Raw genomic sequence first — 12,956 nt, forward strand, 5'->3', positions numbered from 1 at the left:
TGACCGTCAGAACAATGAGATGATGAACTTGTGCTGTTTCAGGCACCCACCTGGTGGTGCTTCATCATCGCAGCCCTAGCCCTCATGAACTCATACAGAAGGGTCCTGGACTGAACTGTGACCTCCTGAGCCAGTGCTGGGGCTCCTATGAGGCTGATCTGAAATCATAGAAGCCTTTTGCACATCAGCAGGACCAGGTCCCGGTGAAGACTTGCTGGTAGACCAGAAGCTGATAATCTCACCATGCTCAACACACCTCCATCTGTATCTTGTCTTTAGTCCACACCTGCAACTCCCACCTACTGGACAAGCAAAGGCAGATCCAGGGCATTGGTGCCAGGACTTCTGCCACCCCTCGTGCCCATGGCAGATGCTGCTAATTCATTAAGACGCTCTCCTGCTGAAAACAGAGGACTAGAGTCTGTCTCAACCCAGGGATCCTAGAAGCCACCGAAAGGAATCTATTAGAGTTGGCATGATAGTTGAAACCAATTTAGGATTCCCATTCTAGGCAGTGACTCTGTGAGGTCAAGACAGTATCCTTTCTCCTCTAAACATCTTGTATCACTTGGCACAGCACCTCATAACCTACAGGCACTAGGCTGTACTTGTTGAATGGATATGTTCTTGCATTTGGGTTCATATGGGACAAGAGTGACAGCAAGAGCAATTCTCAAACACTTTGTAAGTTACCGTTTTAAAAGGATTTTCTGGATGACCCTTTATGGTGGTTTAGGGACAGCACTGAGCTTTACCATCAACATTTATTTATTCAACAGCTATTAACTGAGCAGTGCTACGTGCCCAGCCTGGGCCAAGTTTGGATTCAAGGGTGGGAAGAGGACGTCAAACAATGCAGATCCCAAAAAACTACAGAAAAGCGCCATGAATCACTGACAAGAACGCCCTGAAACTCACAAGAACGAACATGGATTCCCAACACGGTCGATCTGACACACTGGGCATTGAGATGCTCTTGAATGAAAGTCCTTCCAGTCCCCCTGCCACTCCTGGCGCTGCCTCCCGGTCATGGTACTGACAGGACCACAAATAGCTCCTAAACCCTAAACTCAGGAGTGGGTTCAGAGTCCAAGCTCAACCTGCTCTTTGAACACATTCCCGATCCCGAGCAATTCATCTCCGCTGACACTAATTACAGAGCAGAGCATGGGCTTGGGGCTAAGAGACCTCACGCACGTGCGTCTTCGTGTTCACGGGCGATCACCTAATGAGAACACTTGTTTGGGGGAAACAGTGACTTTGGAGCTTGTGTCCCTCCGTGGCACTAGGGCGACACCGCCCACGGAGGGAAGGAGGGGGCACCCACGAGGGCCGCCCTACCTGTCTCACTTCGTCACAGAACAGGACAAAGACCAGCGCGTAGAGGACCAGCTCCGGGGCGTGGGGCACAGAGTGGAAATCCATGAGCAGCACGTAGGCAAACAGCAGGAGGAAGGCGATGTAGAAGACCACGTTCCAGGAGAAGACCACGAACGGGGAGGTGAAGAAGGCCACGTAGTACCACAGGAGCTTCCTGCGCTTGTCCAGGGGCTTCTTCCTGGACCACAAGGGGACAGCCCTGTCACCATCCCAGCCAAAGTCGCTGTGTGGGCCTCATCTCTCCTTCTCAACACAGATGAACACAGACCCACAGCCGGGCCGGGGCCAGGCAGCCAGAAGTCAGCCTTGGCATTTCTTGGTTAACAGACCCAAATTCTGCCTCCAGGATGAGAACATGACCCCACTTCTACCTGTTTCACACCCAGGGAAAACCCATGGAGACCCCATACCTAATGTGCAGGCACTAGAGTGTATGTCATAAATTCCAGGTCTTATGATGCTTTACAAAAGAGCACACACGGAGAGATGTGTGTACAGACACAGACACTTGTACAGACAGATGCCTGTACACACAGAGAAGTGTACACACAGAGAAGTGTACACACACATATGCATATACACACAGATGCTCATACACCCACAGGTGCATGTACACCCACAGAAGAATGTACACCCACAGAAGAATGTACACACATATGCATGTACACACAGATGCTTGTACACACACAAGTATGTCTACCCACACAGGTGCATGTACACACACATGGATGCTTGTACACACACAAGTACATGTACACACTCAGATCTATGTATACACACAGATGCTTATACACCCACAGGTGCGTGTACTCTCACAGATGCATGTACACACACACTATTGTGTGCCTTGCTTTCATACCTAAATGATACAAAGCCACAGCCAACCAAAGGTATAATAAACAGACACAGGATTATCTTCCAGTTCTTGGTGTCTCGGGAAATCTCTCCATACCATTGCTTGGAAAGAAAGTTCTAGAGGAAACAGACAAAGGAACAGGTCCTTATCAGTGCAATGACTTGCCGGATGGTATGCGACCTTTATTCCCAGCCCTCAAACCTCCCCCAACTCTCTGAATTGAGATCCTTATTCTTTTATATTGGTTACGTGGATTCTAAGGGGCTATGATTAAACCACTGACACTTCTGCTTGATTTTCAGTCCTGTCCTACGTTGAGTTCTGTGGACTTTAAAAGAGAGGCTGTATGAGTCCAAATTCACTAAACCTATGAACCTTAACCAACTGTAATTCTTATCGTGTAAGTCTTCATCAGTAAAACAGGACCATGTCGACCTGGACTCACGCTGTGAAGATGAAGCGTGATTGCGTGTACAAGGAGAGTGTAGATGAACGTCAGTCTATCCATCTCTTCCCTACCTTCCTCCCTTTCCTCCAGCTGGGATGGTGGGTGAAACAGCTCCCTTCCCAAACCTGAGACCCAAGATGCAAACTGCTGTGAGAGTAACTCAAGGCAGAAAGCATCTAGTGGCTGAACCCACTTCATACTAAACTCTCTGCTGCCATTACTACTGATAATGGCTATAACAGTAACTGCTACCATAAAGGGCTGGTTCCACTCACATACTGTCTCACTGAATCCTCATAGCAACCCTTCCCCTACTCTGCCCATTCTACAGATAAGAAAACTAAGGCTCAGAGAGCTTGCATAACCCGGCCCATCCCTACACCAAGCTAGAGGCACACTGGATCCTGAGACCCAGCTGATGGGAAAGGCCCATTGCTGGGTGTGCTGTTTGGTGACGGTGTGCTGCTTACCTGGACGCCGGGCTGGGCAATGAAATGCTGGTCGGTTGCCTCCACCGCCAGCTCCAAACAGCTGCTTCCACCCCAGGCTTCACAGGAATAGACCAGGAGTTGTTCCGCCAAGTCCTCATCGCTGCTATAACACTCTGTGAACAGCTCTAAGCGACAGCATCCCCAGAGAGAGGGAAGAGGGAGGCAGGGCTGGCCAAAACTTAGAACTTTCTCACCCTGCCCCCTCTCCCCCGCCAAGCCCCGACTTCCACAAAATCCCAGCTGTGACTATCCCGGTTTATAAAAGCAGAGAGGCCAACACAAGAGAATTCTCTACAGGGCAAGGGATCTTCTTTGGGCACCCCATGCCCATTACAGCACCTCCTGATGGCAGGTGTCAGAAATGCCCATTGAGCTGCAGTGAACACAGGGAGTCCCCGCTCTGATGGGGTTCAGCCACTGCGGGGAGCATTCAGACCCTCAGCTATCTTGTTAACCTTTTGTGCGTTCTTGGTGAGGGTCTTTGCAGTTAAGGCACAGTGCCAAAAGAAAAAAAAGCCAAAATGATGTAATAAAAAACACTGACCAATTGCATTGAGGATGTGCTCGAATTTTGACACAGAAGAGCTCATATTTTGTGCTCTTATGACAAAGAGATTGGTGTGTTGATCCTCAGAGGAACTATTTTAAAAGTCAAAATGTTAAGAGTCATTGGCTAGCTAAGTCAATCTGAAATCAACATGATATCTTCAAATTTTAAATATATTAGAAGAAAAAAATCAGACACCTATTTTTTCCAACGCAGAGAAGCTCAACTCATGAGGATTTCGTCATTAGATAAGACAACAGATAAACACGCCTGCAGTTGGCAATGTGCCACACTGCAAACTTAAAACTCCCAAGTGGAGGAAAAAAAAAATTGAACTGGCCTAACATTCTGTGTTGCTGGGAGGCAACCTGGTCCTAGATTTCTCACACCTCGCATGGTCCAGGCCTTGTGAGCAGGGGCGCTGATAAGCTTTGTTCAAGGGCAGGTGAACAGCAAACAGAGGACAGATGTTCCGGGAGCATCCGACTCAGCAAGGCCTCTGCCCTCTCCTGTTCCAGGCGATGAGAAACCTCCCCTGGAGGCGAGCTAGGCAGCTTGCCTGTCGTCTTATATTATAGAAGCCCTGAGTCTCCTGATCTGGGGGAGGTGTGGGGCTGTCAACACCAGTTCTTATTCACATCACCCCTTGGGAATCGAGGCACGAGTAACAACCCTGGATACTGTTCTGAATGCTGCCTTTCCCATTAGTAATAAACTATCTGTGTCCCCTAACAAGGGCTCTGGGGTCCTCCCTAGGTATGGGTATGGGAGACTGGCAGGCTAACCCATGAGCTCACATGTCAGGTAAAACCTCAGATCTGTCACGGTTTCTGAATAGCAACACTCCAAGGCTCCCCTACAGTGCTGAGCTACTTAGACTTGACCTGGATATGGCTCTGGGAGGCTGTGGGGTGAGGAAGCCCCCATTTTTCCCCACCTTCACTCTTAGGAAAGCCGGTAAATGCCCCCTAGCGTGCCTGTGCCAGCCCCAGATCCCGTTCCGGGAGGCTTACCCACTGCTCGGGTCTCGTACTCGTTTGCCAGCTCCTCCGACTCCCCTGCGGCGTTGATGTCATTCTTCACCTTAGCCAGAGTCTTCAGAAGTTTGCTGGCCCCCAGGGCGGCCAGAGTACAGCCCCTGGTCTTTCAGAGAGGTGAGCATGCTGCAGTTAATTCTAAATCCCTTGTGGTCAAGCCAACATCAAAGTCAGACAAGGAAAAAAATTGTGGCAAAAGCAGGAAATGGATTCCCAGCAAGATGTGCAATGTGCACTGAGAGTTCTGAGCCTGAATATATTCACTGTCTTGAACACGGGATTAACGGACAAAAAGACAGTATCAAGATAAATGTAGGACACACTGATAGTTAGATGGGGCAGTGGGAGGTCTGAAGACCCACCCCCATGCTGTAAGAGCTCAGGTGGGAAAGTGGCTAAGGACACGAAGATCCGACAATGTAGTTAGTGAGACTGTGTGTGAATTAATATTAAGTACCTAACTGTAGGCTCTAAAAACTGCTTTTCAACTGCTCATAAATCATTTATAAAAATCATTATGTATGGAATCACAGAGAAAAATATCAATCATTTCCCAGAGCAGATTTTGGACAGGCCCTGCCTTCCTGTCTATAATGTGATAAAGCTAGAAATTAATTTTTAAACTAAACTTAAAAACCTCATCCACTTGGAAAACAATCACACATCCGAAGAAGTAAGTGCTTCCTGGATTGACCACCAAGCCCAGGACTCTCCAGAGACCTCCCCTCCCAAACACACCTCTGCTCACATAGAAACAAGCCACAACCATTTTCTTTACATCAAATATTTCATTTCATTAGTGATGCTTTAAGATTAGGCTCCCCAGGTGGAGTAGTGGTAAAGAATCCATCTGCCAATCCAGGAGATGCAAGAGACAGAGCTTCAAACCTGGATCAGGAAGATCCCCTGGAGAAGGAAATGGCAACTCGCTCCAGTATACTTGCCTGGAAAATTCCAAGGACAGAGGAGCCTGGTGGGCTACACTCTCTGGGGTAGTCAGATAGTCAGACGTGACTGAGCATGAACACACACGCGCACACATGTGTGAGTTCTGAGAGGGTCAGAACAACCACAACAAAGCATACATGTGCCAAGGAGCTGGGCGTTTACCTGCTCCCAAATGACTCTGGAGAGCTCCTTCTTGTTCTGAAGAATGGCCCAGATGAAGAGTGCTTGCAGGGGGTGCCGAGTAATAGGAGACACATCCTGGGAGGGGTTAGAGCAGGGAGTCAGCACTTACAGCTGGAACATTACTTTAACAGACACACTAGTATAAGAATGAAAATGGGGTCAGGATGCCCTGGGGAGCACCCTGTGTTTGGAGGGCTCTGTAACTTGGTGCCTGAATCCATTTTCACAGAATAGGGAATAGAGTTTCATCTCCACAATGCACCAGGTGGTATAATTTGACACGGAATCTTTGATCTATCATAAAAGGCAATGTACAAGTAGATGGAAAAGTATAAAGGGTGAAAAAAACGTGCTGACAGCAATTTAAAAACTGAATGACTCTGACAGCCGGAAGAGAAAGCAATTCCTTCTCACCATATAAATCTCCTTCTCATCTAGAAAAATGCTCAAGCTAAATTCCTACTTTCCGATAGTTAAAGTTCAATTATCACAACATAAAACTATAGTTATTTCTTTGGAGTGTTATTCAAAGTTTCAATTCCTAATGTTTCAGTTAGAATCCCAGCTTCATTTAGCCGCCCATATCTTCCAAGGGAATCTTTTTCAGATAGAAAAACAACTCTATGTATAGATTCCTTTTAATCTTTCCTACAAGTTTTACCAAGATACAAAATGTTTCTGGCACAGTTATGGATACTGTGGAGAGTTTCACTATAAATAGAATCAAACAGCTTTTTAAACACTTCCAACTTCTTCAAACACCTAGCTCATTTAGATTTTTGCAACACACACATATATTAAAATTCTAGAACTATAAAAGATAATGACCTAGCTTGAGTTTTCCCAGAAGTAAAACGATTTGAGACAAGCATTTTATGTGAGAAGTGATTCCAGGAAAACCACTAGGAGGTTGAGGAAATGAGATTAGAAAAGAAAGGACCAACAGGTTATCATGGTAAATAACCAGAAACTAATCCCACTAGGTGGGGCTTCCCTGGTGGCTCAGTGGGAATCTGCCTGCCAATGCAGGAGAAGTGGGTTCAGTCCCTGGGTCAGGAAGATCCCCTGGAGAAGGAAATGGCAACCCACTACAGTATTCTTGCCTGGAGAATCCCATGGACAGAGGAGACTGGCGGGTTATAGTCCACGGGCCTACAAAGAGTCGGACATGACCTAGCAACTAAACAACAACAACAATCCCACTAGGCAACTTTAGGGGCCAGTGTGGGACACAGGCCTCAGAATTATCCCTTCTGAGCAGGAAGGTTGCTGGGGTATTTATACACCGACTTGACCTTCAGTGGGCTCTGACCAGAGCAAGCCTTCAGCAAAGAGTTGCAGGTACAGGAAGCTGGCCCTGCCTGTCCTTTAAGCAGAAAATCTTGAAAGAATATAAGTGGTACAGCCATAACATCCTCTCAAATGGAAATATCCTTTTGGAAAGACTCGCTTCCCTTTTCATTCACAAAGGAAAACTTGGCAGTTCTCCAGTCTTTTGCATGGGTACAACAGAACGAGTTTAGGCAGATCACATCCAAAAGGCTAAGGCATGAACAGGCTGACAGTTGTTTGGCCCTGTTCTCTGTTAGGTGCCTTCAGAAAGTGTGTCACACCAACCTTTGCAATTAATAAACACTGCAATAACTAATTGCAAATATAGCACAGAGAATAAAGCAAGAAAATGCACCACTTGTTATCTCAATAGGACTTGCTAGCTTAAATAAATGAAGTAGGACCAAACAATTAACAAACCAAATATGCTGACTACATGATGGTGACGAGGTAGGGAATAGGAATCTAGAGAGGTAGAAAGATTTTTCTGAAGGAAGACTCAAGAGATCAGAGGATTCAGGCAGACAACCATCCCAGTACATACATGGAGCTCTATGTCTATTTCATCTCTGCTATTCCTGTCTTCCTTCCGGAAGCCTCTTCGGAAGTTAGCAACCAGTTTCCAGACAAAGGTGAGGAGGGCATCATTATAGGAATTCTTGGCGATCTGCAGGTTTCGATACACCAAGGAGCTGAAGTGATTGGAGAAGAGCTCGGTGAGGACATCGTTGGTGAGGAACTTCCGCAGGTTCAAGCCATTCTCCAGAAAGAGGCGGACAAACTTGGGTCTGTCCTTTATAAGAGCTGTAAACATGACTTCCTGAAGGTCAGAAGACTGAGGAGAAAGAGCAGAGAGAGAACGCACACCCTAAATCCTAGAAGCAAGGCATTTTCTTTCTCAGCTTACATCGCATTTTCAACCACAAAGTAACAGGATCATCAGCTTCTCTTTCAGTTCTGCTTTGGGAATAAAATTTACCTTTTCAGTTGTAACACAATGTTGGATTTTAGCTCAAGCGTTGAGGCAGGAGAAGGAAGCAGTGTGGTGGGAGCTGAAATCAGCCAGACGTGGGCTTGGATGGGACTTGGCCTCGTGCTATGGTAAAGTGGAAATGATGGCACCATGTAGGGATAACATTGATCAAGAATTGATCCCAATGTCTGGTACAGAGGAAGCACTGGCTCTGTTAGGGGGCACAGGACTTGCCATCCAGCTCACACCATTTCTCTGAGGTCTACAGTAGACACCATTATGAGCCAACCACCAACCAACTCTTCCGTCTGTGCCGTGGGGTCACCCTGCTGCCCTTCACACACCATGAGGCAGACGCCTGGCCATGTTAAAAAACATGAGTTACTGGGACACCTGACAATGATTCTCAGTTGTTATTTCCCTTCATCTCTACTGTATGGGCTCCTGATAAGTCTTATCCCATAGAAGCTTACTGAAAATCTTAATAAAGGTAATTAATACCTTCTCCAGGCACAAACCAGCGGTCCACAGATCACACCACTGTTTTCCAGTGTCATCCTTAGTACTGGGTTGGCCAAAAGTTCATTCGGGTGTTTCAAAACCTGAATGAATTTTTTTGCCAACCCAATATTTCTTACAGTTTGATCCAGTTGCCAACATTAACAATTAGACTATGTATAAAATAGAAAACTGATAGGAATATACCGTATAACACAGGAACTCAATGCACTGTGGTGTCCTAAAGAGGAAATCCAGAAGGGAGGGGACATATGTACACGTGCGGCTGATTCATCTTGCAGGGCATTAGAAACAAACACCACACTGCAAAGCAACTGTGTGTGTGTGTCAGTCACTCAGTCGTGTCCAACTCTTCGTGACCCCATGGACTATAGCTCCCCAGGCTCCTCTGTCCCTGGGATTCTCCAGGCAAGAATGCTGGAGTGGATTGCCATTCCTTTCTCCAGGGGATATTCCTGACCCAGGGATCGAACCCTGGTCTCCTGCACTGCAGGCAGATTCTTTACCATTTGAGCTACAGGGAAGTCCTACAAAACCACTATAAAGTCCTATAAAGCAACTCAGTTCAGTTCAGTTCAGTCACTCAGTCGTGTCTGACTCTCTGTGACCCCATGAATCACAGCACGCCAGGCCTCCCTGTCTATCACCAACTCCCGGAGTTCACTCAAACTCATGTCCACAGAGTCGGTGATGCCATCCAGCCATCTCATTCTCTGTCGTCCCCTTCTCCTCCCGCCCCCAACCTTTCCCAGCATCAGAGTCTTTTCCTATACTGCAGTAAAAATTAATTAATAAAAAATTAGATGGTTCATAAAAATCCACAATTCCAGCATTAAAATCCAGATGCCTCAGACAGTAAAGAATCCACTTGCAATGCAGGAGACCTGGGTTCAATCCCTGGGTTGGGAAGATCCCCTGGAACAAGGAATGGCAACCCACTCCAGTATTCTTGCCTGGAGAATCCCATGGACAGAGGAGCCTGGCGGGCTACCTACAGTCCATGGGGTTGCAAAAAGTCAAACATGACGGAGTGACTAACACTCACGAGTAAACACCAGAAGATCTGATACCAGGGACAACCACCAGCTGGAGCCAGTGGGGGCAGTTCCAGGAGCCTGGGCGCCACAGCGCCGAACTCCCACATGTCTCCTTGTCGCCCACCCAGGCCATTCTCCTCACTTCATGTGTCTGAGCCCCGGTTCAGGGGAATATCCCCGGCCAAGGGCAGCATTAGCAGTTTCTGTCTGAGCCCCGGTTCAGGGGAATATCCCCGGCCAAGGGCAGCATTAGCAGTTTCTGTCTGAGCCCCGGTTCAGGGGAATATCCCCGGCCAAGGGCAGCATTGGCGGTTTCTGTTTCTGATGTTGGTCTCAGGAGGATCACACGTTGCATGCAGAGGGAACTGCCAAGGGGCCCTGAGTCCCCACGCTGTGGCTCCCAGTGGGACAGAGGCAGAAAGCGGTGGCTGCCCTGACGATCTGCACTGCTAACCACCTCCCAGGTGAAGCCCATACTACCCCCGGTCCAGGGATCACTCTGTGAGAACTCCTGGCACACGGGGAAAGAGAACAGCGTCAAAGTCAGACATGCCTTTGTTTCCATTCCTTGGTTCTACCATTACCTTCCCTTATGTGCAGCCTTGAGTGAGACTGTGTCTCTGAACCTCATTTTCTCATCTGTAAAATAGGTGTGTGTGGAGATGAAATGAGGTAACACAGGTCAAGATGCCTTTAGAGATTCAAGTTCAGAACAGGCCCCAAAATGCCATCAGAATGCCCCCCTGCGGTACCCATGGAGCCCTGGCTTATTAACCATCAAAATGAGATAATCCCTGGGATGGTTGGCATGAGGGCCACGTGAATTAGCACAGTGAAACCGCTTTGTGCTGTGTAAGAGGTTACACAAATATTACCATGATTCCAAAGATTTGTATTTATTTTTAAACAAAGACTTACATTGGACTTAACAGGTGCCTATGGGACGGGGGAGCCTGGTGGGCTCCTGTCTATGGGGTCACACAGAGTCGGACACGACTGAAGTGACTTAGCAGCAGCAGCAGCAGCATGTCTTAAGCACTTTAGAAACATCTGATTGTATCAATCCAATGAGGTAGGTACTGCTATTAATTACCATCTCCATTTTTAAATGAGCAGTGGAATGCAGGCAAATACATCACAACCAACTCTAGAAGAAAATAAGCCCTGATCTGTGGCATTTGCCCATTTTTATGGTGTAAATGCTCCCGCCACGGCCAGTCTTCAGCTGGCATGTGGGATCACTGAACGCAGAGTACCAGGTGCGGTGTCTCCAGCACACGGGCACAACAGACGTAACTTCCAGAGGCTAGATCATAGCAAACGCAATAAAACACTTAGAAAGTGATGCGTCTGATGAAGTGCCGCCTTTGTTTTCCATAAAATTTATTTAGTTCTAAGTTTACATTATTTGATTTTTAATGACTATATTTAACAACCAACTCAAAAATCCTTACAAATTTTAGCAGTTGACTTTGTTTTTTGCTAAAAACAGTATGAGCTGACCCCAACTCACCACCGTGCAAGGAAATGGAGGTATGGAAAGGTTAAGTAACTTGCAGAGGTTAAGTCATGAAGTGGGGCCGGTTCCGGAGTCCATTCTCTCAACCATTAGACCCTTCAAGCTTAACTGTCTTTATCTAAGTTAGTAAAATTAAACGATCAATTCAATATGTGCCCAACTTTATGTTTATTTGTACCATCTAACTTCACTTAAACAGGACAGTTCACACACATTGGTTCATTTATGAATCAATTAACTAAATCTACTTGCAATTCTACTTTCCCTCAACTAACTCAAGGCTTACCATATGAGATAGGGCTCATTATACTGCAAAAACCAAACAAAGACAGTGTTTGCTAAAGAAATGAATAATTTAAATGTCCATAAGCCATGATTTTACTTGTATTTTATTATTAAAATTGATCGTGTTAGTATAAATGAATTCTTCATCTTTGATTATATGATGACGGGCCTAAAAGTGTTTTCTGAATCTGACTGGGAAGGATACAAAGTTATAAAATACACATGCCTTATACTGTTACGCACATATAAAATGAAATTCTCACTGCCCACCAATGACTGAAGAGCGGAAAACAAAGAAGCCCCCTGCTATATAGATCCAAGTGTGACAGTTTATAATTGTCCCTATGAAACAGAATTCCTGAAGTGGGTCTCAGTTTAGCTGTATACAAGAGGATGCTGTTGGAAAGTGTAGCCTTACAGCTCTCACCAAATTCAAAGCGAGAGGGACTTCCCTAGTAGTCCAGTGGTTAAGATTCTGTGCTCCCAATACAGGAGGCCTAAGTTCGATCCCTGGTCAGGGAACTAGATCCTGCAACTAAGAGTTCCCATGCTGCAACTAAAGATCCCTCATGCTGCAACTAAGACTCAGTGCAGCGGAATAAATGTGAAAAAATTAATTCTAAATGAGCAAAGTCAGCTTACTGGAAAAAATACAGATCTCCTGGACATACAACTTCCATACTGGAAGCCAGGTTTGCCTGGGGGAGGCCTGATTTTCTATGATATTCATTGTATGTCTTCAATCAACTTGTTCTTTTCGTCTCTTATGCATCTCACGTCTGACAATTTTCTCATTAGAATTTGGCTAGGAAGACGGAGTAGGGCACAATACAGGTACTGCTGTCAAGCATACATTTCCCCCAAGAGGAAATCTCCACCTCTACACCCAGATGGAGAATTGCGTCTCACGTCACAGCTGAAAAGCTGTAAACTTTAGATGACATTGGTGGCTTGATGTTACCTTACATTAGTGTATTTAGTTTTATTATCTCCTTACAACCAACCTACAAAGTCAATGTTATTACCCCATACTACAGATGATGAAGTGCTGGAGAAGACTCTTGAGAGTCCCTCGGACAGCAAGGAGATCAAACCAGTCCATCCTAAAGGAAATCAATCCTGAACTTTCACTGGAAGGACTGATGCTAAAGCTGAAGCTCCAATACTTTGGCCACCTGATGTGAAGAGTCAACTCACTGGAAAATACCCTGATGCTGGGAAAGATTGAGGGCAGAAGGAGAAGGGGGTGACAGAGGATAAGATGGTTGGATGGCATCACCGACTCAATGGACATGAGTATGGGCAAACTCCCGGGGATAGTGATGGACAGGGAAGCTTGGCGTGCTGCAGTCCATGAGGTCGCAAAGAGTCAGAGACGACTTAGCGACTGAACAACAGCAA

General features: G+C 46.3%; 1 protein-coding gene across 1 annotated transcript in view; it reads right to left on the reverse strand.

Annotated features, from left to right (window-relative positions):
• TRPM8 (transient receptor potential cation channel subfamily M member 8) overlaps positions 1 to 12,956 on the reverse strand; it is a 78,317-nt gene that overhangs the window by 35,352 nt on the left and 30,009 nt on the right. The window contains exons 11-16 of the mRNA XM_055402424.2: positions 7,767 to 8,057; positions 5,870 to 5,965; positions 4,736 to 4,865; positions 3,155 to 3,300; positions 2,240 to 2,352; positions 1,342 to 1,558 (exon numbers count right to left, since the gene is read on the reverse strand). Of these exons, the coding sequence (XP_055258399.2) occupies positions 1,342 to 1,558; positions 2,240 to 2,352; positions 3,155 to 3,300; positions 4,736 to 4,865; positions 5,870 to 5,965; positions 7,767 to 8,057 (993 nt within the window). The remainder of the gene's footprint in view (positions 1 to 1,341; positions 1,559 to 2,239; positions 2,353 to 3,154; positions 3,301 to 4,735; positions 4,866 to 5,869; positions 5,966 to 7,766; positions 8,058 to 12,956) is intronic.

This window comes from Moschus berezovskii, chromosome 4 (assembly GCF_049115385.1).
Source record: "Moschus berezovskii isolate FMDL1 chromosome 4, NW_MosBer_1.0, whole genome shotgun sequence".
Lineage (NCBI taxonomy): Eukaryota > Metazoa > Chordata > Mammalia > Artiodactyla > Moschidae > Moschus > Moschus berezovskii.